Source organism: Lotus japonicus, chromosome 1, assembly GCF_012489685.1.
Source record: "Lotus japonicus ecotype B-129 chromosome 1, LjGifu_v1.2".
NCBI classification, from domain to species: domain Eukaryota; kingdom Viridiplantae; phylum Streptophyta; class Magnoliopsida; order Fabales; family Fabaceae; genus Lotus; species Lotus japonicus.
This window is the reverse complement of record NC_080041.1, coordinates 75,872,330-75,896,245: the sequence shown is the minus strand read 5'-3', so window position 1 is coordinate 75,896,245 and position 23,916 is coordinate 75,872,330. Positions and strand designations below refer to the sequence as shown.

The 23,916-nt window shown below is 35.1% G+C and overlaps 3 protein-coding genes across 4 annotated transcripts; 2 read left to right on the top strand and 1 right to left on the bottom strand.

Annotated features, from left to right (window-relative positions):
• The first annotated feature begins 1,265 nt into the window (after positions 1-1,265).
• LOC130711707 (ethylene-responsive transcription factor ERF110-like) lies at positions 1,266-3,810 on the top strand. Of its 2 annotated transcripts, none has more exons than XM_057561433.1 (2): positions 1,266-2,143; positions 2,903-3,810. In XM_057561433.1, the coding sequence occupies exons 1-2, from the start codon at positions 1,855-1,857 to the stop codon at positions 3,595-3,597; spliced, it is 984 nt and encodes a 327-aa protein (XP_057417416.1). In that variant the 5' UTR covers positions 1,266-1,854; the 3' UTR covers positions 3,598-3,810. The 2 variants fall into 2 exon arrangements, with proteins under 2 accessions (XP_057417416.1, XP_057417409.1); XM_057561426.1 differs by having other exon boundaries at positions 2,885-3,810.
• Positions 3,811-5,089: 1,279 nt separating this feature from the next.
• Positions 5,090-8,249, top strand: LOC130732051 (BEACH domain-containing protein C2-like). Its single transcript, XM_057584176.1, has 9 exons — positions 5,090-5,281; positions 5,400-5,505; positions 6,060-6,128; positions 6,224-6,310; positions 6,398-6,514; positions 6,846-6,995; positions 7,209-7,293; positions 7,397-7,517; positions 8,058-8,249. The coding sequence occupies exons 3-9, from the start codon at positions 6,081-6,083 to the stop codon at positions 8,062-8,064; spliced, it is 615 nt and encodes a 204-aa protein (XP_057440159.1). The 5' UTR covers positions 5,090-5,281; positions 5,400-5,505; positions 6,060-6,080; the 3' UTR covers positions 8,065-8,249.
• Positions 8,250-19,251: 11,002 nt separating this feature from the next.
• On the bottom strand, positions 19,252-19,905 carry LOC130732049 (uncharacterized). The gene is made up of 2 exons (XM_057584175.1): positions 19,703-19,905; positions 19,252-19,583 (listed from the first exon to the last, which is right to left on the bottom strand). The coding sequence occupies exons 1-2, from the start codon at positions 19,782-19,784 to the stop codon at positions 19,402-19,404; spliced, it is 264 nt and encodes an 87-aa protein (XP_057440158.1). The 5' UTR covers positions 19,785-19,905; the 3' UTR covers positions 19,252-19,401.
• Positions 19,906-23,916: the final 4,011 nt, after the last annotated feature.

Here is a 23,916-nt window from a genome sequence, read left to right as displayed (position 1 = left end):
TATATTCTCCAACATATTATTCTCAATTGCTATCAATGCTAACCCATTAAGCATTTTTAGAGTTAATTGGTTCACCAATTAATATCCACTTATCTAGTAAATTAGGTAGAAGAACCTAAGGAAACCTTCCACATTCCAATGCTAATTAAGCTCTTAAAAAACCGGTATATATAATTAATGTCCGGAGTTATTAACTAGCAATGCGTTGGTTCGCTTGGCAACGCATCTCTTGGCCATGCAGCTCGCGTTTCATGGGTTCGTATCCCAGGGACACGATTTTTTGCATAAATTTTGAATTTAAATTCGAATTAATGGCTAAAAAATTAGCGCCAGTAGGATTTGATCCTGTACCACACAGGTTCCAGAGCATAGTGCTTTTCCATTGAACTAGCCCACTATATTAGAATATTTTCGAACATTAATAATTTATATATTTTGAAAATATATCTCACAATTTTTTTTTGTGCCCCTTCTTTTTGGAGGCCCTGGGCTGCGGGCCTGCTTGCACAGGCCCAAGGCCGGCCCTGCTACTGAACCATCACAAACAACCAGGACCTCCTTGCTTCGCCACCACAAAGCCATCTCCCACTAGTCTCACTTTGCCATTCACACCCATAAAGTTGATGGTAATTTTAGCGAAGGTGAAGGTTGTTACATGCTTCATCTCCCCACTTTCAGTCACCCGGCCCTCTTCATCCCATCACCATCGTGACTGTGCTTTTCAGTTGCAACATGTCACTTTTTTTCTTCAACATATAATCACATCTTGAAATAAATTGTTCAATGTTAAATCAGTTTTGAAGTTATACACATTAGAGGGACCCATTATTGTGAGACTAGCAATTTCAAAACTTGGAGAAAATTTTAAAACTTTTAAATGATGTGAGAGTTAGATTATATATATATATATGTGTATATATGTGTGTATATATATATATATATTTAAATTTATGATAGTTTTGTTTTTCGATGAATTTTGTAGCTGGTGACTTCACAGGAAAATAACATATTTTTTTTGAAAGACCCAGGAAAATAACATTTAGAACAATTTAATTGATTCTTTTAAGGATTCAAGATAAAAAAATGAGACATTAGGAATCTTAAATATGACCAAGTGATAAATTAAATAAATTGTAATTATTAAAAAGTTGAAATCCTCTTAAAATATTATTCGGATGTGATGATCACCTATTTGACTAAGTGAAGAGATCACAATTACAAACACGTTTAGAAACCTTTATTGTTTGGTTTTCATGTCGGTTCCTACCTACACCAATTCTCATGGCCGACTAGCTCTCACAAGTTGCCAACCGCCAAGGATGTTCTCTCCACACACATCACCAGCGCCGGCAACCCTGCTTTCACACCACATTATTTCTTTTTTAACTTTTGCTTCCCCAAATTGTTGGTATCAATTCTCATATTCATCTACTTTACACCTTTATCCTACACAACAAAATAGAATTCAGAATCTAAGGAAAAAGAAACTAGCGAAAACGAATTTTTCAAACCGCTTATAATTCAAATATTAATTATTATTGTTACTAGCTACTTTGTTTCGTGCAAAAGAAGTTCTCCACTTCTTCATTTATTCACCGACTGACTCTTCAATGGCGGCTGCGAACAATCCATTTGAACCTTTCCATCTTTAGCATATATATATGAACAATTTATGAGGTTATTGGAGATGCTTCTTGAAGGGTACTTATTTGCATGCAGCAAAAAGCAGAGAAGAGCTAATTGAACCAGCTTTGAATTGATTGCATTTACATTTTGTTAAAGGTGGCGAATTCTACAGACAAGGTTGACCGCCACAAAGAAGAGGCACAAATCCCTTCTGCATTGTCAACGCAGATGATGTTCCCGGGTTTGAACAGGGAGAGGGAGATGTCTGCCATGGTTTCAGCTTTGACCCATGTTGTCTCTGGAGATGTTCCAAGCGGTGATTACACGATTCCTCATGATTTTGGAGGAGGAAGTGTTAGACAAAACTTGCCTTCTTATTCTTCAGCTGCACCCTCTTTACCTTCTTCATCTGATTATGTTGCTAGTTCTTCTCTCAAGAGGAGTAGGGAAGATGATAGATCATCCTTCATTGAATTCTCACATGGTGCTTCTTCCCCGGCTTTGCCAGCATCAACATGTAAGCACTAAACCCAAATCTCTTTAACTTTTCATTCTGGGAATTGCTTTATGATTGAAATATATTATGAAACAGCAACGGTAATTTCTTTTTTCATTGATTGCATTGTGTCATAAATTACATCACAACCATTCAAGGTGGGTCTAATAGTCCATCAATTTTTTTCTTAACCAAGGTTTCATGCGACCTATGTGTAAAAACACTAAACTGTAGGAGATGACCAATGAATTTTCTCCACTCACAATAGTTATAAATTGAACCCAACTATTTACTTAAGAGCAGACTATTGAATCACTACATTAATTCGTTGTGCATTATCTTTTGATAGCAAAGATTAACTTATTTTTTTTGGTAGTCAACAAGCAACTTCATGAAATTTCTTCCCATTAATTTTAAGTAGAAGAATTCCCAAAATGTACTAAACATATTATATTATTTGATGTTGAAAATGAAGTACATAGCTAAAATGTTACTATCAATAAATAAACATTATTGATAAATAGTTGAACTTTTTATACATTTAGTTGAAGGTTCAATTTGATAAATAGACTCGATCAGAGCTTATTCCGATCATAACTTATTCACCTAATGTGATCTAAGATCCTCCATAGGATGACTCTCATGACTCATCCACATTAAAGAAAAAGCTAGCATGTTACTATTTTTTTTATTAGAAGGAGTACCACATTATTAACTACCACATAGCATATAGTAAGTTAATTTTATTTTGTCTGATGTTAGATGCTATGGAATTCACAGTTACAGAAAGCTCAAGCAACAGGAGCAGTAGCAGCAATACAACAAGAGTAACAGGGGAAATAGGAAACGCTGTATACGAATACAGAGCAACACCAACAGAGAACGTGACCAGAGAGGACCAAGGAAGAAGAAAATACAGAGGAGTGAGACAGAGACCATGGGGAAAATGGGCTGCAGAGATAAGAGACCCATTCAAAGCAACCAGGGTGTGGCTTGGAACATTCGAAACCGCCGAGGCCGCCGCCAGAGCCTACGACGAAGCTGCCCTGCGTTTCAGAGGCAACAAGGCCAAACTCAACTTCCCTGAAAATGTCACTCTCCGGCAACAACTTCCGGCGACCCAATGGGGCGGCAACACCGTCGTGTCAATTCCCACGTCAACTGATCCGATTGTTCATACGGAAGCTCTTCCACATTCTCAGCCTTTAAGCAACTTGTATTTCTTCCCACAAAGGAGTCTGTATGATAATCAGAATCAGAATATTATGACAACAACATCAACAAGGGCTTCTCATCTTCAATCTTCGTCTTCACCGCCGCCACCGCGGGCTTCTTCTTCTTCTTCTTCCTCTGCCTCTTCTGCTTTTGGTTCCTCTGTGGCTTCTACGCAGGCTACTTCATTTTCTTCTTTGTATTCTAACCAGTTGCAGCAGCCATGGTCAGCTTCTGGTCATAGCTCTTCTTCCTCCGGCTGATACAATTCTATCAATTTTGTTTTGTAATTCTCTTCTTTTATAACATTTTTTCTTCTTCTTTTCATAACACCATTATATCCCCATCTTGCTTATCAATCCATTCTTGATACACATGATTTTTGATGATGATGATGTCTCAAGATAAGTAAATTGTATTTGCTAAATTCTCATTTTTTATGCTAGAAAATTTAGGTTTGGAACCACATGTAACAACACATTTATGTCAGTCTTTTTTTTTTTTTTCTGTCGATCAATTATGTTACTCAGAAATTACTCCGTTCAAGTATGTTTTTTTTTTTTTTTGAATTTTGGATTTAACTTCAATTGTATAAGGATTTCTAAAGCGGGGTATAAAACTTAGCTATACTAGCTATAACCTATTTTCCCATTTTTAACTTCAAAAATTCGTTGGAAGTTAAAGTCCTTACCATTAAATCAGTGGGCATGTTAGTTACATGGCAAGAGAATAATGCCTTTGACATTTGTAACCACAAACGGTTATATAGATTATTAATTGAATTTCTGACCTGAAACGACGTTTTCCTCTGGTAATCCCTTTCTTCTTTTTAATACCCAAAGTCCTTATCACAAGTTGTAATTCAAACATACATTCGGTGCATTATCATTTAAGAATCCTTATTCAAACTCCTAGATGAGAGATTGTCCAAATTCCTCCTCAAAACACTCATGTATACTAGTATATAAATAATAAAATGAAGGTGCAAACAATGAAGTCGACTTCAAAGATTCAGAGTTTGACTACAATTCGAATCTATTAAGCCATGCCTGACTATGTATGGTGTATTTGATTTCACGCCAATCTTCACATAACAGAAAATCAACCCTCACTTTTCTTTCTCTTTTAGAAATTGAAATTTGACTTTCCAATCCTAGTTAACAGAAATGCAATAGGAATCCAACCACAAACCTAAGCATCAATTAATTGGATTGAAATTTGTTGTAGGGTTGTAAGAGAAATAAAACTCCGGAGATTATCACATTGGACTAACAAAAACAAATCACAAGTGAGTTAGACACCACATCTTTCACTCGAAGCCTTAAGGCAATGTGTGTATAAGTCCTCTCACTAAAATACTCTCATAATCATCAAATGTGAGACTTCTTACTCATACTTGAATTTCCAACAATCTCCCCCTCAAGTGTGAGTCCATCTCTAACGCAAACCTCCATCAAAAGGGCACACCATCTCTCCATCATTGCTAAGTATACACACTACAACAAAACTGGCATCTTGCGACGGATATTCTGCGGCGGTTACGCATAAACCGCCGCAAAATATAAACTTGAGGTGTTTTTTCAGGCGGTTAGGCAAGCCGCTGCAGTTTCGTACACTTTGCGGCGGTTTCTTTCGATTAGTGGCGGTTATCTTGACATTTGCAGCGGTTATTTCAGGGGCGGTTCAACCAGGCGCCGCAGAATGATTAAATTAAATTAAATTAAATTAGAAAACCTAAAACTAAACCCCTCAACTCATATCGCGTTTCCAGATCGCGTTTTTCACTCTCCTCTACCTCACTTCACGTTGAACATTGAGCCAGATCGCGATTCCTTCACTACTTCTCAGCGATGGCGAACTCCATGGCTTGAACCTCTCTCAGCGATGGCGAACTCCATGGCTTGAACCTTTCAGATCGCGATTCCCACCTCACCTCATGAATTGAAGGTAAGCACCTCGCCCTGGGGTTGGTTTCTTTGATTTCTTCCACTGCGATTTGATGGTTTGGTTTCTTCGATTTTTCACGATTTCAGGTTTGTGATTTGGATCTGTTTGTTTTGGTTAGGAATTAGGGCTCGAATTTCTCTTGTTTTGGCAAAATCGAGTGGTTTCCTGGGTTTGGTTTCTTCGATTTCTTCCACTGTGTACGCTCTGCTTAGGACCCAAACAAGGTGAACCCTCTCTGCTTCGATTTCTTTCATTCGTTCGAATTGAAGATGATTTTGATTTTGGATTTCGTTTTACTTTATTGTGTGATGTAATCCTGTTGTTGTCTTAATAGCTTGAGACTTGAAACTGTTTGATCCTTTGATTGGCAATTTTTCCTATTTTCAAGTTGTCATTTGATATGCAATGCATCCAAATTTCAATAGGATTTTTTAGCTTTATCCTGTCAAAAAATTGACATTGGGATTGAATGAGATTTTGCATAAAGGGTGTCTGGATCTGTGAAACCTATGTATAATCTCTTATGGCAGATAAATTCAGTTTATTAGTATGAACTCTGTGTGGCTTTTGGTATTGAGAGTATAGCTTTATCCCATTTTACATATGAGGACTGATTGGGAGTTGTAAATATATATTGAACTCAATGCATGCAAAACAACATGTTGTAAAGTACTAACATGTTCAAGACTATGAGTTGTTAAAAGGAAACTTAAACATAAATCTATTTCACTTGGCACCGAACTACCTCTATTCCTAATCTTTGGATGCTGTTGTGCAGATCAGTAATTTTGAGTATATAATGCAACTCAATACACTGGCTGGGCCTAGTTATAATGATATAACGCAGGTTGTCTTTTTTCTTAGTGTATTGCTTTCTATCATTGATCTCTTCAATCATATCTTCATGTTATTTATTTCATCATTATTATTTCTTTTTGGCAGTATCCTGTTTTCCCCTGGATTCTTTCTGATTACAGTTCAGAGAGTTTGGATCTTTCAAATCCTTCTTCTTATCGAGATCTTTCAAAGGTTCATGAATGTTGCTTTAGTCAGTTCAAAGGAAAAAGTTTTTGTTTTTTGTTTTGTTTAATAATCAATGCTTTTGATATGATTCAGCCTGTTGGTGCACTGAACCTAGATCGTATGAAAAAATTTCAAGAGAGATATGCTAGCTTTGATGATCCAGTTATCCCCAAATTCCATTATGGATCACACTACTCAAGTGCAGGAACAGTAGGTCCCCCCCCCCTTTTCCTCGTGCTTTTTTTTATAAGAAATATCTTGGTTCATTTTTTGTTATGTAGTAGCTTGTTAGAATTCAAGCAAGTACTGCATAGGACTCTTGATGCTTAACTATAAAATAAGATTGGCTTGCATTTTTATTTCATTTCTTGCTGTTAGTATCAATGTTTCTTTTCAGCTTTTGGATTCAATTTTGCACTTGTTGCTTGAGATCATAAAAATAGGTCACCATGATGATGTGATTTTAAATGCTGTCATCTGATATGGTTGCAATTTAGTTGCTGATTTTGCACTAGTTAATAGTTATTATCTTCTTTTACAGGTCTTATATTACCTTGTTAGAGTTGAACCTTTCACCACCCTTGCAATCAAATTACAAGGCGGAAAATTTGATCATGCAGATCAGATGTTTTCTGATATTTCTGGTACTTGGAATGGAGTTCTTGAGGATATGAGTGATGTAAAGGAATTGGTATATATTTATTCACTTTTAAAGCAAAATGATTGATTGGTATTGGTTCACTTGCGTACTCTTAGTAGATTCTGCACTATATTATTGATAAGTTTTAGTTGTCTTCATGTGGTTCAATGTTTCTAGTACTTATATATACTAATTGCATATCCTACTATAATTGAAATTTTATCTTAATAACTTTCCCCCTGTTTTTTAATCTCCACTTATTAGGTTCCTAAGCTATTTTACCTCCCCGAGGTCCTCACAAATGAAAATTCAATTGATTTTGGTACAACGCAGTTGGGAGGAAAGCTTGGTATAGTCATTAAAATTTTCTTCATTAGTTTCTTTCAGAAGATATCATGGTATATTCACATCCATATTATAGCTCTGTTTGTGAGTTACTTCTTTGATACCAGATTCTGTAAGACTTCTAGCTCGAGCTGAGAATCTAGTTGATTTTGTGCATACGCATAGGATGGTTCTGGAGAGTGAGTATGTATCTGCTCATTTACATGAATGGATTGACCTCATATTTGGGTAGGTCTTTTTAAGAGTTTTCAGTTTCTCGTCCTACTTTTGCTGTTTGCAGTAAAGTCGTGCACCTACTTCAAAGCTCCCTCTTGTTTATTTTCACTTGTACACAATATTTTCAAGAGTGATTCATTGCCATTATATTTAATCATTTCATTTCATTTTTCTTCACTAGCAAGCAATGTTCCCTAACACTGTATGCATGTTACTTTATTTTAATGACCATTCTATGCATGAAGGGTCTATGAACATGATATTGGCTTATTGTGTATTCCTTGGATTTATGAACTATGTAATCTGTTTCATTCTTTCCATGTGAGTAAGGGAAAGCTTTATACCATTACCAACTTAGGTTTTCATAATGAAAATGAAAATCTGAACTGTCAGTGTGTACCTGCATTCATAGAATTTGTGTGTAGCTTAGCTGTGCAAATTTTTAGTGTTTGAGTATCTTGTGAACTTGCATTCTTATAAGTTTATATATATGAAGTTTTTGAAAGCTTTTCCACACTGATGAACTTTTTCTGCTTGGTCATGCTGTTGCAGATGTTAAAGATTTCTATAGCCAATGTGATCCTGGTCAGTTATTCTCTCTTTTCACATAGTCTTTGTGTGTCGCATCATTTCTGTTTATTGGCGGCATAACACATTCTTCAAGATCTTGAAGAATGGATTGTAATGGCGGCATAACACATTCTTAATACTGATCACAGTGATAAGTATTTCAAAACCTATTGCTTCTATAGATTTCAAGCTTTTAGCACATATTCAGAACACACTTGCCTATTGCCAAAGTGACTTTTGATTGATTTCTTTGCTACTGTTTATAAAGATTATAAGCTTCATTTTATTTATTGATTGAATATATAATTTGACTTTTAAAAAAAATTGAAAAACTATTTTCCGCAGTTCGATGTAATTAAATGGAAAATATTTGAAAACTCACTGTAGAACTTTGCGGCGGTTAGAAACCCCCGCAAAACAGAGGCAGAATGAATTACAGGCTCTGCGGCGCTTTTAACCGCCGCTATATTCTGCGGCGGTTATTCCAACGCTTGGATATAAGCGCCGCAGAACGGCCCCCGACGCTCGTAACTGCGGCGCTCAAGGAAACGCCTCATTATACATTTTGCGGCGGTTTAAACCGCCGCAAAATGCTTCCAAAAGCGCCGCAAAATGCCTTTTTTTTTGTAGTGACATTCGACACAAGGAAGCCGATCATCATGGTCACACCAACCATCAGCTCTCTGATACCACTATTTGGCTGCAAGAGACACAAGACTTCGGGGAGTATCAGGCTAACAAGAGCAAAAAAAATCTTAAGGCATTGGGTTATGAGTCATCTCAATTATAAAGTACTCAAAACTCTTATAATCATCTAATTTGAGATTCTTACTCACACTTTAATTTTCAATAATCTCCTTCTCAAGTGCTTGTACCACCACTGACTTTTCAGAAACGAAACACGCCGACTAGCAGAGGCGAAGCTTGGTGATGATAGGGAGGAGCCTTGGCTCCCTCAAAGTTTTAGAAAAATCTTATAAAATCAAAGACACCTAAATAACTTTGTATTGAACTGAAACGTTATATAACAATGATGTTGCATAAATCGTACTGTATATCTTTGACCGTGTCCCAGTGGTTCTGCCGTTTTGCATTCCTCTGGAGGTACTGTGTTCAACTCCTACCCACTCTTTTTTGATGTAATACTTTCATAGTATTTAAATTTTGACTAACAGACTCTACTGTTCCGCCACTGCCGCCTAGCCACCGTTGTTAGAATGAGTCGTCATCATATTTGCACTAACCATCGGCTCTAATAGAACTGTTGAGCTGCGATAAACATAAAATTCTGGAAATTGAACACTATACATTTTACTCAAAACCTTGAGACATTGGGCTATGAGTCGTCACATTTATAAAATACTACGCTCTTCTAATCATCTAATATTAGACTTCTTATTTAATTTACACTTCAACTCCCAATAAAATCTTTAATCCCTAAATAATGTCTCAATCTGCCGAGAAGACTCACAACGTTAATCATTCAAGGCATAACACAAGTGAAGATGAGTACTAAGAAAACAATGAAACAACAAGTATTGTTTCAATGCAATTCTTCATTTCGTGGGAACCAAAAATTAACTTTAGAACCTCCTTTTGCCCTTTACACGTCCTATTCAAACCAGCAAGAAAAGAGGCAGTGCACAGTACTGAACTACATGCTCCCACGTAAGAGCTCAGTGGCGTGCAAAATACCTAAAGCAATTATAACGTTGTTCAAGTAATAACCAATCGTCCAAGTAACAATATCTTCTACATAAAACCATTGACTCAATCGTGTTTTAAATAATAAATATATTTTGCAGAAATGGTACGTCATTGATGAGTAATTGCGAAGGCAAAGTCAAAGCTTTGACCTTTTAAAATAATTTTCTATTAGAAATTCACATTTTTTTTTTATATATTCCAGTAATTCCACTAATATTATTAAGCTTTAATTAAGGTCAGAGTAAGAAAAGGACAAAAGTCGTACCCATAAAGCCACAACTTCTATCGGAGATATTGACTTTCTTAAAGACTTAAACCTTCTAATTCTAGGCAGCTTTATGCATTTGCAAATTGCAGACAACTCTTCTCAACAACATCAAGCGGTCTCTCCAAGTTTGGGAAAAATAAGGATGCTAGTTTTAATAGCACCCTGATCCATTTTCATGTCACCTCCATTCTAAAAATACTTTCGTGAAATTTTCATCCTCCACTTTATATAAGGAGAGTGATTCCGCACTTTGTAAGCGTGAAAACATAAATATATTTCGCACTTAGAAAAGTATTTTTACAAGTCTGAAAATGCATTCCGCACGTTGTTAGTGTAAAGACATAAATATATTTTACACTTATAAGTGAAAATATGAATACATTTCGCACTTATAACTCACACGATAAGGAGAGAGAATAGTGTTTTTTTACCTCTAATGCGAGAGCAAGTTCAATTAGCTAGAAGTTGGAAAGCCTTGAAGGAAAGATACACTATGTACTTTTGATCAAAAAATCAATCAATTTATTTTGTACAAAGAAAATTGGCCAGATTCTACAGGAAACTTAAGGAATGATGGAAGACATAAAAAAATGACACATTCTGCACTTTGTAAGTGTGGAGACATTAATATATTCCACACTTAAAGTGTGGAAACATGAATACATTCCGCACTTATAAGTGTGGAAATATTTTCACAAATCTGAAAATGCATTTTGAAAACAAACTTGTGGTACCTAAAATGCGTTCTGCACATTAACTTGTGGTATACAAATTACATTTCGCACATTTAATGTGCGGTAAAACAATAGTTCACCAAAAAAAATCGAAGGGGGTGGTAGGATGTTTTGATATTAGGGTATTTTAGGAAAAAAAAAAGAGGGATAACATAAAAATTAAAGGGGTGACATGATAGCAATTCCGCAAGTGTACGGATTGATCGAAGTAATAAAAAGATATCGAACCACAGGAATAGTTGTTTATCAAATTGATCAAGGAATTTAATGTTCAGAATTGCAAAAAGAAAACAATATAAGTTTGAATTTTTGTTCTGTTTAACACACTTGTGATGAAGAGCAAGAATTATAATTCAGAAAAAGAAGTACCTTGGGTAAAGTTTCACTTAGTCCAATTATGTTTCTTACAACCAAGTCCTTATATGAAGTTTAGAATCCTTTCTATGGTGATGTAGCCTTTACCTTCACACTTGTTAATACCTTAATCAAGCAAATCATTCAATCTCAGGTTGCTAAGCCTAATACCTTAGTACCTAGTCAATTCAATTGAAGAATTATTGTTTTATGTTCAGGCCAACACAATAAGTTTTCACCCTTATACCTAAGTGGTAGTAAACAAATCAATCTAATCCTAAGTCCCTTAATCCTCACCAACTATCGTTGTGCAAGAAGAAAGCCAAACACTTGCATGCATTCAAGAGAGTATTGAAACAGAGAGAAGATACATATAAATGAAACTTTATTCATATAAGAAACTCAGAGATAGTTGTTTATCAAATTGTTCAAATACTTTAGTGTTCAGAATTGTAAAAGGAAAAAGCAATATATGTTTGAAGTTTTGTTGTGTGTAAAAACACTTGTAATCGAAAGCTAGAATTATAATTCAGAAAAAGAAGTACCCTGGGCAAAGCTCCACTTAGTCCAATTATGTTTCTCAAAACCAAGTTCTTATATGAAATTTAGAATCCTTATCCATGATGTTATAACCTCTACCTCTACTTGTCAATACCTTAATCAAGTAAATCATTCAATTTCATTTGCCAAACCTAATGCCTTAGTGCCTAGTCAATTCAATTGAAGAATGAAGTTTATAAGTTCAGGCCAACACAATAAGTTTCTACCCATATACCTAAGTGATAGCAAACAAATCATCTAATCCTAAGTCCCTTAATCTTCACTAACTACCGTTGTGCAAGAAGAAAGCCAAACACTTGCAGGCATTCAAGAGAGTATTGAAACAGAGAGAATATACATATAAAGGAAACTTTATTCATATAAGAAACTCGGAAGTTCAAAACATAATCAAAGCTAAGGTTCACTTTACCCAAAGTACAAAGAAAACTAGCCAAGAATGGCTAGAGAATTCATCATGCAAATTAAAAGAACAAAAACCTGAAATAAGAGTGTCAAGAAGCCTCCCACAAGCTCCAAGGAACTAAAACTCTAAGTTTTGTTCCAAAAAGTACAAGATACCTAAAAGAAATAACAAAATTCCTATTTATAGAGTTTCCAGCGGTAATCCACGCATGTGCGTGGCCTCCTCCACGCACGTGCGTGGGCTAAACGCTCAAAATCGCACAATTCGCAGCATCAGGTTTTGCCTCCACGCATGTGCGTGGATCAGGCAGCGCACATGCGTGGACATCAGGTTTTTCCAACAGTAGCTCCACGCATGTGCGTGGGATACATGGCGCACATGCGTGGCTCATCTGATTTTTCTTTAATTTTGTAACTCCTTCTTCATCTATCATCATGGCTCATTACTTGGCTGTCAATTATCATCATTTTCCATAAAAACCTATCAAACCTGAAAAGAATCTCAAGAAGCCATCAAAACAACAATGTAACTCATGGAAACATCTCATTAATCATCTTAACTCATCAATCCATCATTCAATTCAGCAAATAAAACCCCCAAGAGACCATCAAAACTCAAATTCTCACAAAATTCCAGCTCCAACCTGACCATAGGGATGAACCTTAAACTAAAACTAATAAAAGCTAATAAAAAGATCAACTAAATAAATTAAAAACACTCTTAAACTAATGCAGATGCAAATATAAATTAAAAATGGACTAAACTTGACTCAAAAACTCAATAAATGACTCAATAAGGAAAAAAAAAAACAAGAATGACTCGACAAAGATAGAATAAACCTCGGGTCATCATGACACCAAAATCAATTCCCAATATCTAATAGTCGTGTAATGCCTACTCATTCCATTCAAAAATTGACACATGTTTTATGTATGAGTTACTTCTCGGCTTAACTGCACTTTTAGTTATAATGACTATGATTGATTTTAGTCCCCAATAATTTTTTTTTGACTATATTTGCTCCCTCAACTTTTAAACTGTTGCAAATTAAGTCATTATATCATTATTATTCTACTTAAAACTCTCAAAAATTCTACTTTTTATAGAAAAATCTTCACGAATTGAATAATTTAATCATTTTTCAAAAAAATAAATAAATTTAATCATTAATCATAATATAGATTAAACATTTTGAACCATTAGCAAAATCTATATTCACATGTAGCTCATTGAAGTAGAAAAAAATGACCAGTTTGAGGTGGCAAATGAACTAAAGCGCAGCATCCTGACATGGCCTTCCATTTCTTTCCTACTGTCTGTCTATAACTAAAGAACTTGGCTATTTATTTGAAGCACTACATGCCTAGTGACAGACACCAGGAGGCATGCCTAAACACACTTAAAACAATTATTTACAACAATTAAACTACACAATCATAATTAACTAGCATTACAAACCTTAATACTGACATAAAAGCTCCACAAATCTCTTCAATATAGACTATAGTCCTTGCACATAGTATTTTGATACAGCTAAAATATTCAGAAAAGATAGCAAATACTCCACATCAATGCTCAAATCCTAAAATCCTAAATCCAGAAGCGTGAATGAAATATAACAATGTGAGATAGTTATATGTGGAGTATAACTCAAGGAAAGGGAGGTGGTGAATGAAATATAACAATGTGAGATAGTTATATGTTCAATAACTCTGTCCTTCATATCTTTTGCTACTTTTTCACCCAAAGATTTTAACTGGGCATCAAATGACAAGGAAAGCATAATCCAAACATCTGAATTAGCAGAATGCATGCAAGAACAAAATAATGAAGACATATTAAAAGTTTGAAATCTCAGATATATTTGTATCGTCCAAGGAAGAATTGAGAAGGCTTGACTGCATTGAATCATGTGCTGACGGAACCAAGGACCAACATATTATCCTCCCAATCTACAATTATGTGAAATATTCAGAAAAAAGGAACAATCAGTCAATAACATAAATCAAATACAGAGAAAGAAATAATGGCCCCCATACTGACATGAATTTTGGATGGAATCTCATATTCCTTGTAGCAATGAAAAATTTCAAGATAACCAATTTTATGATAATAATACCTTCAAGGATAAACATAAACCACCATAAGACAACACAGATTTTAAGAAGACAACAGGAAGTAGGGAATCAATTACCGAATCATTAGTTCTTAATTAATCGATTCGCTTCAACTCCAGCTGAGATGGTATATCTGCAGGACCTTTTGTAACAACATTAATATCACCTTCTTTAGGCTTTATCTTTTCCTTTGAGGCATCAGCCACAAATACTACCGCACTAATCTTTCTTGAGAGTATTTGCGCAGACATAATCTTGATGATCTAGGAATGAACGAACCTGCACAATTTCCATTAAGAGATTCTCAAATCAGCAACTAATTGTAACTTAAAACAGAGAGTTAATGGCATATACATAGTCATTGTCATCACTGAAGGAAAGAGTAGAAGGCCTTGTACTTGTTCCAGAACTAATGCAATTTTCTCAGTCTCTTGATCAATATAGCTCTCTCAATCTAAACATGAATCTATGAAATGATATAACATATCAAACATACATCATATAAGATTGACTATTGCAAGATAATAAAAGAATAGAGAGTGAAAACATCATAGATTTCCAGCAGATACATTGTTGAAGGTTTTGATAAGTTCTACACGAGTTTCAGGATCTGGTGTCTAATCAATATACTGCATAGCTTGTTGGATCATTGCTGTTACAGCCTGTGTGCAAGGAATCGGCTTATGAATAATGGACCATATCAGATTTTTTGTACCATTTGCAAGAAAAGTAGATAAAGTCTTAACTCTGAAAAATTAAATTACAAGTCCTTAGATGCTCTGATAGCATCTGTTAAACTAAGATATAAGAGAATTGAAATGGAGAGTTGTTCATTCTGATTCACTGTACAGCCGAGATACAAGAGATATAGCTAAATCTCAGAAACTAACAGAATATCAGTAGTAGCTAACTGGCTAACATGTCAACTGTTAACTACTGTGCAAGAACTAATTAGGCTCGTACATAAATCTACAAGGTCCTAGTTGTAACATTGCAATATCACTCTGTCTCTGTGGGATTTGTTATTTTCTATTAGGCTTAATTGCAACTTTGGTCCCTGACGTTTACCAATTCTACGATTTTAGTTCCCCACCTAATTTAATTACACGGATGGTCCCTGACTTTGCTGTCCGTCTGCAACGTTGGTCTTACCGTTTATTTGTTAATGGAGGAGGTTTACGTGGATGGTCACTTAACTGATGTGGAAGTCGAATTGGAGAGAGAAAGAGACCAGCAACTGATTCAACCTTCTTCCTCGCCTCCATGGACTCGTTCATTCTTTATCTCTTACCTTTTCGCTCAATCTCAAGCTTCGAAACATCTTCCTCACGGTGCTCTGTTTTTACAGGAGGAAGAGGGTAGAAAATGACTGTTGCATGTCTCACGTGCAACTCACATGCTTCCCTCTCTCTTCAGTCCTTCTTTCTCTCTCCAATTGGACATCTACGTAAGCCTCCTCTGTTAACAAATAAACGGCAGGACCAACGTTGCAGACAGCCAGTAAAGTCAGGGACCATTCATGTAATTAAATTAGGTGGGGGACTAAAATCGTGGAATTGGTAAATGTCAGAAACCAAAGTTGCAATTAAGCCTTTCTATTATTTGAGGTAAGTGTCGTTTAGCTACCCATTTTGGATTTGAATTACAAGCATCTTCCAACTAAAAAAGAAACAAAGGTCGTTCTAATTTTTTTTTTTAACACAACTTGAGAAATAGTGTAATTAATATTTTATTAATGTAAAATAAACTCTCATAAGGATTATTTCAGCCCAAAGTCATGTTATAATTGGACACCAACAAAAAAGTGTATAGATCTATGTTTTTTTTTTTTAAATTTAAAATCTATCTTGTGAATTAAACAAGCATTCGGAACGAGAACTATCAATTGGTGATTTCCATTGTTTAAAAATCCAGAGTGCCTGGTTGGATCAATTGAACCAGTAAGTGGTTAAGTCATCAATTTGTTTGAAAGGTAAAACCGAATAGGTCTTTTTTTTTATGCAACCGGTGAAATCGGGTGAAAACTGAAAAAATATGGTGTTATTGAACCGCTTAGTGCGCTGACCATGGGGCGAATGGTTAGTCTTATGGCTGTCGGCTGTGAGGATACCTTAGTCAATACAAAATAAAGAGAGAATATTCACATACATGACGAATTATTCATCTTTTTATTATTTATTGTTATCTTATATATAAAATATAGGCTAAAAAACACTTTTGGCCCCTGATGTTTTAAGTTTGTGCAAGTTTTACCCCTAATCTATTTTTGTCAACGTTTCTACCTTCAATGTTTGATAAATGTGCACTGTCTGCCCCTCCGTCACTTTGACGTACGTTAAAAAATTAACGAAATGAGCTTTATTGGCACTAGCAATGCCACCTCAGGATCTACGTGGCATGAAGGAAGAACAAAAGTTATAATATAAATAAAATTGTGTTGCAAAATATAACAATTATGTATGTACTTCAACTCGTAAAGGGTTTGTTTTTCCAACTTGAGTTTGAATCCCGTCACCTCTTTTTTCAAGTTCTGATTATAATTAGTGATGTGTCACGCCACGTAGATGCTGATGTGACATTGCTAGTGCCAACTAAACCTCTTCCGTTAATTTTTTAACGTCAAACTGACGGAGGGGCAGACAGTGCACATTTGTGAAACATTGAGGGTAGAATTATTGATAAAAATAGAGTAGGGGTAAAATTTGCACAAACTTGAAACATCAGGGGTTAAAAGTGCTTTTTAGCCTAAAATATACAATATTACAATTTTATCCCAACTTAAATTTTACTTAATTGTTTTTGGTTACAAATGGAATTTTTTTTACTTAATTTCTTAATATGAAAAAAATTCATTTAATATCATATAGACTATTAAAAGGATATATTCAATTATTATTGGTTAAATCACATACGGGCCATAGTTAAACTATTAAACTGTGAACCAATATCTTCATCAGATTCATGATGGGTCCAAGTTTAAAAACATTAGTAATTTCTATTAAATGAATAATTTTATCCGGGCTTGATGCTTTTAATTAAGAAGAAACAATAAATATTTTAGAGTTTAATAGGTATATACTACTGTGTATATACTTACTAGGGGCGGATCCAGACATTATATATCGGTGTGACTAAACATAAAAGAAATTATAGATTAAAAGACAAGGTAGAAATTATATTAGGTAGCAAGCAATAAGTATAGCTATAATCTCACATGAAAAGCACAAAATTTATTCAACCATGAAAAGTTAAGACTCATTTGTGCAGTAAAAATGACAAATTTTGTTTTTTTGGGAGAAAACATTACAATGCTGCTAATTTAACCTTCCAAAATTTGTAGGCACGAATCAACAATCAAAACAGGAAAACTCATGAGCAAAAACAAACGAAGGTAGCTCCAAACACAACATGGTTCTATCAAAGAACTCAGATCTGCTGAGTTCACAAGCAAAAATTCTCACCCAAAAATCGATCCAACTCAACGCGTGCAACAAGTTCATAAACCCAAAAAACTTTGAAAATTGAAAATAAAAAAAAATAGAAATGGGAAAAGTTCATCCAACATGAATTGTGTGTAGCGTAGTAAAGTGAATTACGAAGTTGATTTACCTGAGAGACAATGAATCAATTGAATTTCCTCTTGAATTGTGGTTGATTGGTGCGGTGATCAGGGTTCTCCATGCGATGAGAAATTTAGGAAGGTGAAGATTGGTGAGTTTTCAATTTTTGGGGAAAAGGGTTTTTAGTTGATGAATGCAGAAAATCAGCAATGGAAGAAAGAAAGAAAGAAAAACCGCGTTCTAATTTGATGTTAAGCGTGAATTTTGATTTTTTACTTATTAAGCTATGGCGGCGCTTTCGACCGTCGCCATACATTAACACAAAAATTTTAGCGGCGGATCCAGAACCGCCGCTATATACGATATTAAAAAAAACTAAAAAATATGGTGTGGCTACTACACATGGGTCCGCCCCTGATACTTACAAAGTTTTTTTCTTTTATAAGCAATAAGAATTATATTGAAGAGAAGTACAAGCAAACCCAATACAAAAAGGAAGAGGATAAGAGAAACGAAAGAATAAATACAAAAGACATAGAGCCTACTGCTACCCAAAACAACACCCCAACTCCAAGGAAAAAGACTTTAGAAACCAAGCCTCATTAAAACCTCACTAGGAAAAACCCTCTTGGAAAAACTTAAAGAGGAAAAAAAGTACTCAATTTCTAAAGGCAAGTGGAATTTCCAAGGAGGAATACAAATAGCAACCCACAGCCCATTCCCACTATACCAAGCCAAGCCCACTTACTAATCTATTACCCTTAACCTTTTAAGAGAATATCAAAATAATGATATTTTTTAAAGGAAAATAATGATCTTTAACTTAAGAAATAAAGCAATATACTTACAAAGTATACTACTCCCTCCGTTCCTAATTATAAGACCTAGTTTTAAAATTTTCTAGTTCCTAAATATAAGACCTTTAACAATAATCTAGCAAAAAATATTCTATTCTTCCATATATAACCCTTACATTAATGGTGTGTTTTCAATTCCAAAGTTTTAATTACCACCTACCATTTATTAGTGAGAGAAAATAACAAAGGGTAAATATGGAAGAATGTATGCATTTTTAAAAAACCAACACACTAATTAGACACATTTAATGTTTTCTTAATAAGCGCAATTTTTTGTATTAGGTCTTATAATTAGAAACGGAGGGAGTAATTAAATTCACTTATCAATCTAACCAAGTGTTTTGATTTAGTGATTTAATATTTTATCCTTTAAGCAAATGTTTTGGGCTTTTTCATTTCTTGTGGATGAAAAAACTCATTGATCACTCCTCTACCGCTTAGTGTGTTGATCGGTGGGCGATGAAATAGTATGGAAGTTATTTGAATGTGATTAATACAATAAAAACCACTTACTAATCTATTACCATTAACCTTTTAAGAGAATATCAAAATAATGATCTTTAACTTAAGAAATAAAGCAATATGAAAATAATATCATTAATGTTGTTGAGACAGTTTCATTTTAGCCAAAAAATGGTTACCTTGCATTCTAGATCTACATAATATTAATAACGCTGTAATAAAATAGAATAACATGCTCTTGAATATCATTCTAATTTTCCTAAAGTATATATGAAGTTTATTATACACAAAATTGCAAACTAATTAATTGTGAATGGGTGGTTTCCTTGAGGCAGGAGAATAATCCATTGAGAACACTTCAGCGCCACCGTTAACCTCCTCCTCTTCCTTTGGCTTAAATTGGTCAACATGCGCTTCCTTATTATGTTGAGTTGTGCTAACCTCCGCAATAGTTTGTTGGTTGCTTTTTTCTTTCAATAACCGTGCTGCATATGCAAAAAGAAGTGTTAGAACAAATAAAAAACTGTGAAATAAACAAGAAAATCATATGAATATTCTGAAATCAATGTTCTATATATGGATGTTTTTGGCATAAAAAAAGTACCTCTAGCTTGGATATGGAAGGAGAAGAAGCAGAGGAGGAACAAAAGAACAAGTAGAGTGCTTTTGTTTTGTAGAACTGCCATCTTAAAACAAGTAGAATTTGCTTTTCTATAAATCGTTCTTTATTTGAGAGTACTAGGCATGTGATCATTCAACTTCTATATATAGACGCCGCAGATTGGCTGCTTTTAGCAAAGCTAGTTAAACTGTCATGTGGCACTTGTATTATTAATGTGTACGTATCCATAGACCACATTGACATTGGTAACTTTTATATGAGCCAAATAGTCTATGAGGAGAGTCAACATCATTGATATCAGGCCCCTACGGACCCATTTTATAAGAGATGATGGTTTATTTCTCAACAGAGAAAGTGATAATAAGATAATAAATCTACTGATTAAGAGAAAATTTAGGTGTAAGGTTTTGTAATTTCCAATTTACTTATCTTACAGATTATCTATTCAAATAGTGAACTTAAGAATCAAGGTAGGTCAAAAAATGCTTCTCAAACTCAACCTTTAAGCACAAAAAGTGAGTATGTATTTTTCCCCAAAGTGTTTTCATTTAGTTCCATAAAAACCCGTCACAAAAATAAGTATATGTGGATATCCATTACTATTTAGTGATTTACGTATTATGGTTGAAACGTTAATTACATAATAAAGAAAGTACCTAATTATTCATTTTTAGAACCCCTTCATCATTGCTTCAATCATGCTTCCCTTCATTTTTAGAGTGATTGACTTCCTTAAGGGTGGATGACATTGATTAAGCAAAAATGATTGTTGGACACTCACGTTGCTAAACATACAAATAATGAAGTTAAAAAAACATACAAAAATGATCTTGGGCTTGACTATCTGAAACAACTAGCTAGAATCATGTTTATATGTATTTTTCAACTTCGCAATTTGTAGGGATCAAAGCTGCTAGCCATAAATTGTAATGTCTATCCAGCGTGATCATTTATAATGTATTCTCAGCGCTTCTAACGTATATAGGGTTTATCTCTATGTATGAATAGTATTGGTCAATTTAGGATGATGTTATTCATCTATAGGGTTAGTCAACTCCAACAATGTTGAAGTGGAAAAGTAAAAATCACACCTTGTTAATTGCCTGCTTATTATGGATAGTGACATAACCAGATAAATGTAACCTTCTAGCATGAACTTTTCATATCCCTAAAATTAAAAAATGTGCCTTCATTTAATTCGTGTGAAAAATGCATTTTGCCATGAAGCACAGCTCATGTTAAATCACATCTATATAGACACAAATTTAAATAACATTGAGACATGTAAGGGAGAGGACCTAAAGGCAATGCTCTAGTGCCTCCTTTTATGCCGACCTTGTGTGAAATGGACCACTATACATGCTTTTGATTAAAGATTCAAACGAGAAAATAAAAACATGATCTTCACATGAATGTCAACCTATAAGGTATACATACATGTATTTGGGGCTTCCGTTTTCCTTTCAAAGTCATATGCTTCATACATCTAATATTAATATTGTTCCCCAACTGTTCCATGCATATTAGGTTGGTGATAACGTTTGTCCCTAACTTAAGAGCAAAGACTTACCAATTTTTTCTTCTCAACCCGTTGTGTCACATGGGAGAGACTCCCATGTAAGACCCTGTCTTTGTCTTTGGCTTCTTTTACGTATAAATAAATTAATCCAAAACATTATTAATTCCTTCTTTATCTTTGCCAACATATAAGCATATCCAACAGCACTTATAATCTATGGATGATGTGCAAAAAGGATTAAAGTGTTGTGCGTAAGAGTAGTTCAGATATATAATAGCTATTGATGCAGAGTATTATTTTTCTTTGGATTAAATAAGTTTTTCGTCCCTAACCTTTCCATAATACCTGGTTTTCGTCCCTCGCCGGAGCAAAGGTGGGGTTTAGTCCCTAACCTTTGCCAAAAGGTTTGGTTTTGGTCCCTCCGGAGCTCTGGGTCAACGCCGGAGCTCCGGTGGCCCATGTGGCATGGCCACGTCACTTTAATGAGCCCAGCTGGAATTTATTTTTATTTTTCATTTAAATTATAATTTTTATAATTTCATAACTTAATTAAATAAAAACATTAAAAAGGGAAATTCGTAAGCATAACAATCTTTGCAGATCCAAACCACCTCCATCTTCATTACTTCTGTTGTTACCTTTCCCTGTCAAAATCAAACCCATTCCCTTTGAATATTCACATTGCCTAGAATCCAATCCCACAAACCAAGATGGCAGCAACCCAAACAAAACACAAACACGCACATGATGTCCAGTAAGGCAAAGAGGAAAAGAAAAAGAAAAAAATGCACACGCGGGTGCCTTTGAGCAAACTGCAACAGATCCCCGTCTTCTGCAGCTTAATTGCTGCCCCATCGAAGAAGCTAAGTGAAAAAGGATCGATAGAGGGAGAACGAAGAAAAGGACGGTGGAGGAAGACATGTATTGGATCCGGCGAATCATCAAGTTGGAGCCACGAAGCACCGCTCTACTCCACCGTCACACGACCTCTGCAACCAAGTTCACACCAATCGTTCTCCTTGTTGTGCATCTATGACCCTTTCCCCTCTCCATCTATGACCCAAACCCAAAAAGGATCGAGAAAGGGGGTGTGGGTTTGGTTTTGTTTTGTAGTTGTGTGGGAAACAACAAAGTTGAATCAACCAAACTTGAATCAATCCATGGAGGTGTGGGGTTTTTGTTTCCTGGGTTTATGCCTCTGGGATTTGAAAAGCTAAATGTGTTTCTGCCTTTCTGGGTTTGGGATTTTGTTTTCTAGGGTTGAGGATGATATGATGTTGAAGATGATAAGATGAAGATTTAATTTAGGATTTAATTTAGAAAAAAGGGTTTTAATTATGTGTTTTTTTTTATATTTTAAATAAAAATAAATTCCAGCTAGACTCATTAAAGTGACGTGGCCATGCCACATGGGCCACCGGAGCTCCGGCGTTGACCCAGAGCTCCGGAGGGACCAAAACCAAACGTTTTGGCAAAGGTTAGGGACTAAACCCCACCTTTGCTCCGGCGAGGGACGAAAACCAGGTATTATGGAAAGGTTAGGGACGAAAAACTTATTTAAGCCTTTTTCTTTTGTGTAATTTAAGGTTATCAACTTATCATCATTCATCAGGGACAATCTTGCTTGAGCGGGAACATCCACGTCATGGTGGACTAGCTCTTTCAGTAGATTTTTTCATTCATAAGACTCAAACTCGAGATCTTATTAAAGAAGAATGAAACATATACTACATGAAATCAACCGGTGTTAGTATTGATGCAGAGTATCTAATTTCTCAAACTCACTTATACAAGTCTTTGCAACTTTCAAGTTACATTCATTAACCAATAACAGTTGAAAATGCCACTCACATCTTGGCCATTAGATAATGACATCCATGATTCATGGCGATGGCTTGCTAAAATTTGAGAGAAAATGTATAAAATGTTAAGTGCAGACATGATAACACCTTCAAGCAAGAAATGTTGGGGAGGGGCCATATGTCAGGCCTGAAACCTGCTTCCACCTTGACAATCCCAGCATTTTCCAATGTGAAAAGATTTAGTGAATGGTGTTATGCTACCACCTGCCAACATTTTTTGCCTTTGATTTAGCAACAATTTCACCCCTCTTTAATTGATCAATTGGACGGTTTATAATAATACATCTGTTATTTGTCAATCAATCTTTCTATAATTAATGACCCTTGAGGAGATTTGATTTCTTCTGGCGGCCCAAATGACCACAATGTCTTAATATTGTTCTAGACAGCTGAGACGTATCACAGCAAGTGAACGTCGTGATTAGTTAGCCAGAGCGACCAAAATGAAGCCTTAACCCGTCCAACAATAGTTAGTTCGAGAAAGGTAATGCTGATAAGGTTAATAATCTGAAGATCATTTAAGCATAGCAATCAACCTCAGAAGCTATTTGTAATAGTTAAACTAAGGTTAAACACTCCATCAATGTTCTTATCAAGCTCTATAAATATAAGTTTGATTGTCTATTTACTTAAGCATTACTCATTAATGCTCATTCATTTTCCTCCTATGCCTAGAAAATTCTTCTTAAGTACTCTGATTGACTAGAGCGTTGAAATGTGATTTGTAAGTATCTCTCTACCGTAGACATTTGCTGAACCATTGTGCTCTCCGCCTCTTGCTCCACCGTGCCTTGCAATATATTGGCCTGAGGTAC

Coding starts and splice junctions, on each gene's coding strand:
- LOC130732051 (XM_057584176.1), top strand. CDS start 6,081: ATGCAACTCAATACACTGGCTGGGCCTAGTTATAATGATATAACGCAG. Junction 6,129..6,223: donor GTTATAATGATATAACGCAG/GTTGTCTTTTTT, acceptor TCTTTTTGGCAG/TATCCTGTTTTCCCCTGGAT. Junction 7,294..7,396: donor GCAGTTGGGAGGAAAGCTTG/GTATAGTCATTA, acceptor CTTTGATACCAG/ATTCTGTAAGACTTCTAGCT.
- LOC130732049 (XM_057584175.1), bottom strand. CDS start 19,784: ATGGCAGTTCTACAAAACAAAAGCACTCTACTTGTTCTTTTGTTCCTC. Junction 19,584..19,702: donor CTTCCATATCCAAGCTAGAG/GTACTTTTTTTA, acceptor TTGCATATGCAG/CACGGTTATTGAAAGAAAAA.
- LOC130711707 (XM_057561426.1), top strand. CDS start 1,855: ATGATGTTCCCGGGTTTGAACAGGGAGAGGGAGATGTCTGCCATGGTT. Junction 2,144..2,884: donor GGCTTTGCCAGCATCAACAT/GTAAGCACTAAA, acceptor GTCTGATGTTAG/ATGCTATGGAATTCACAGTT.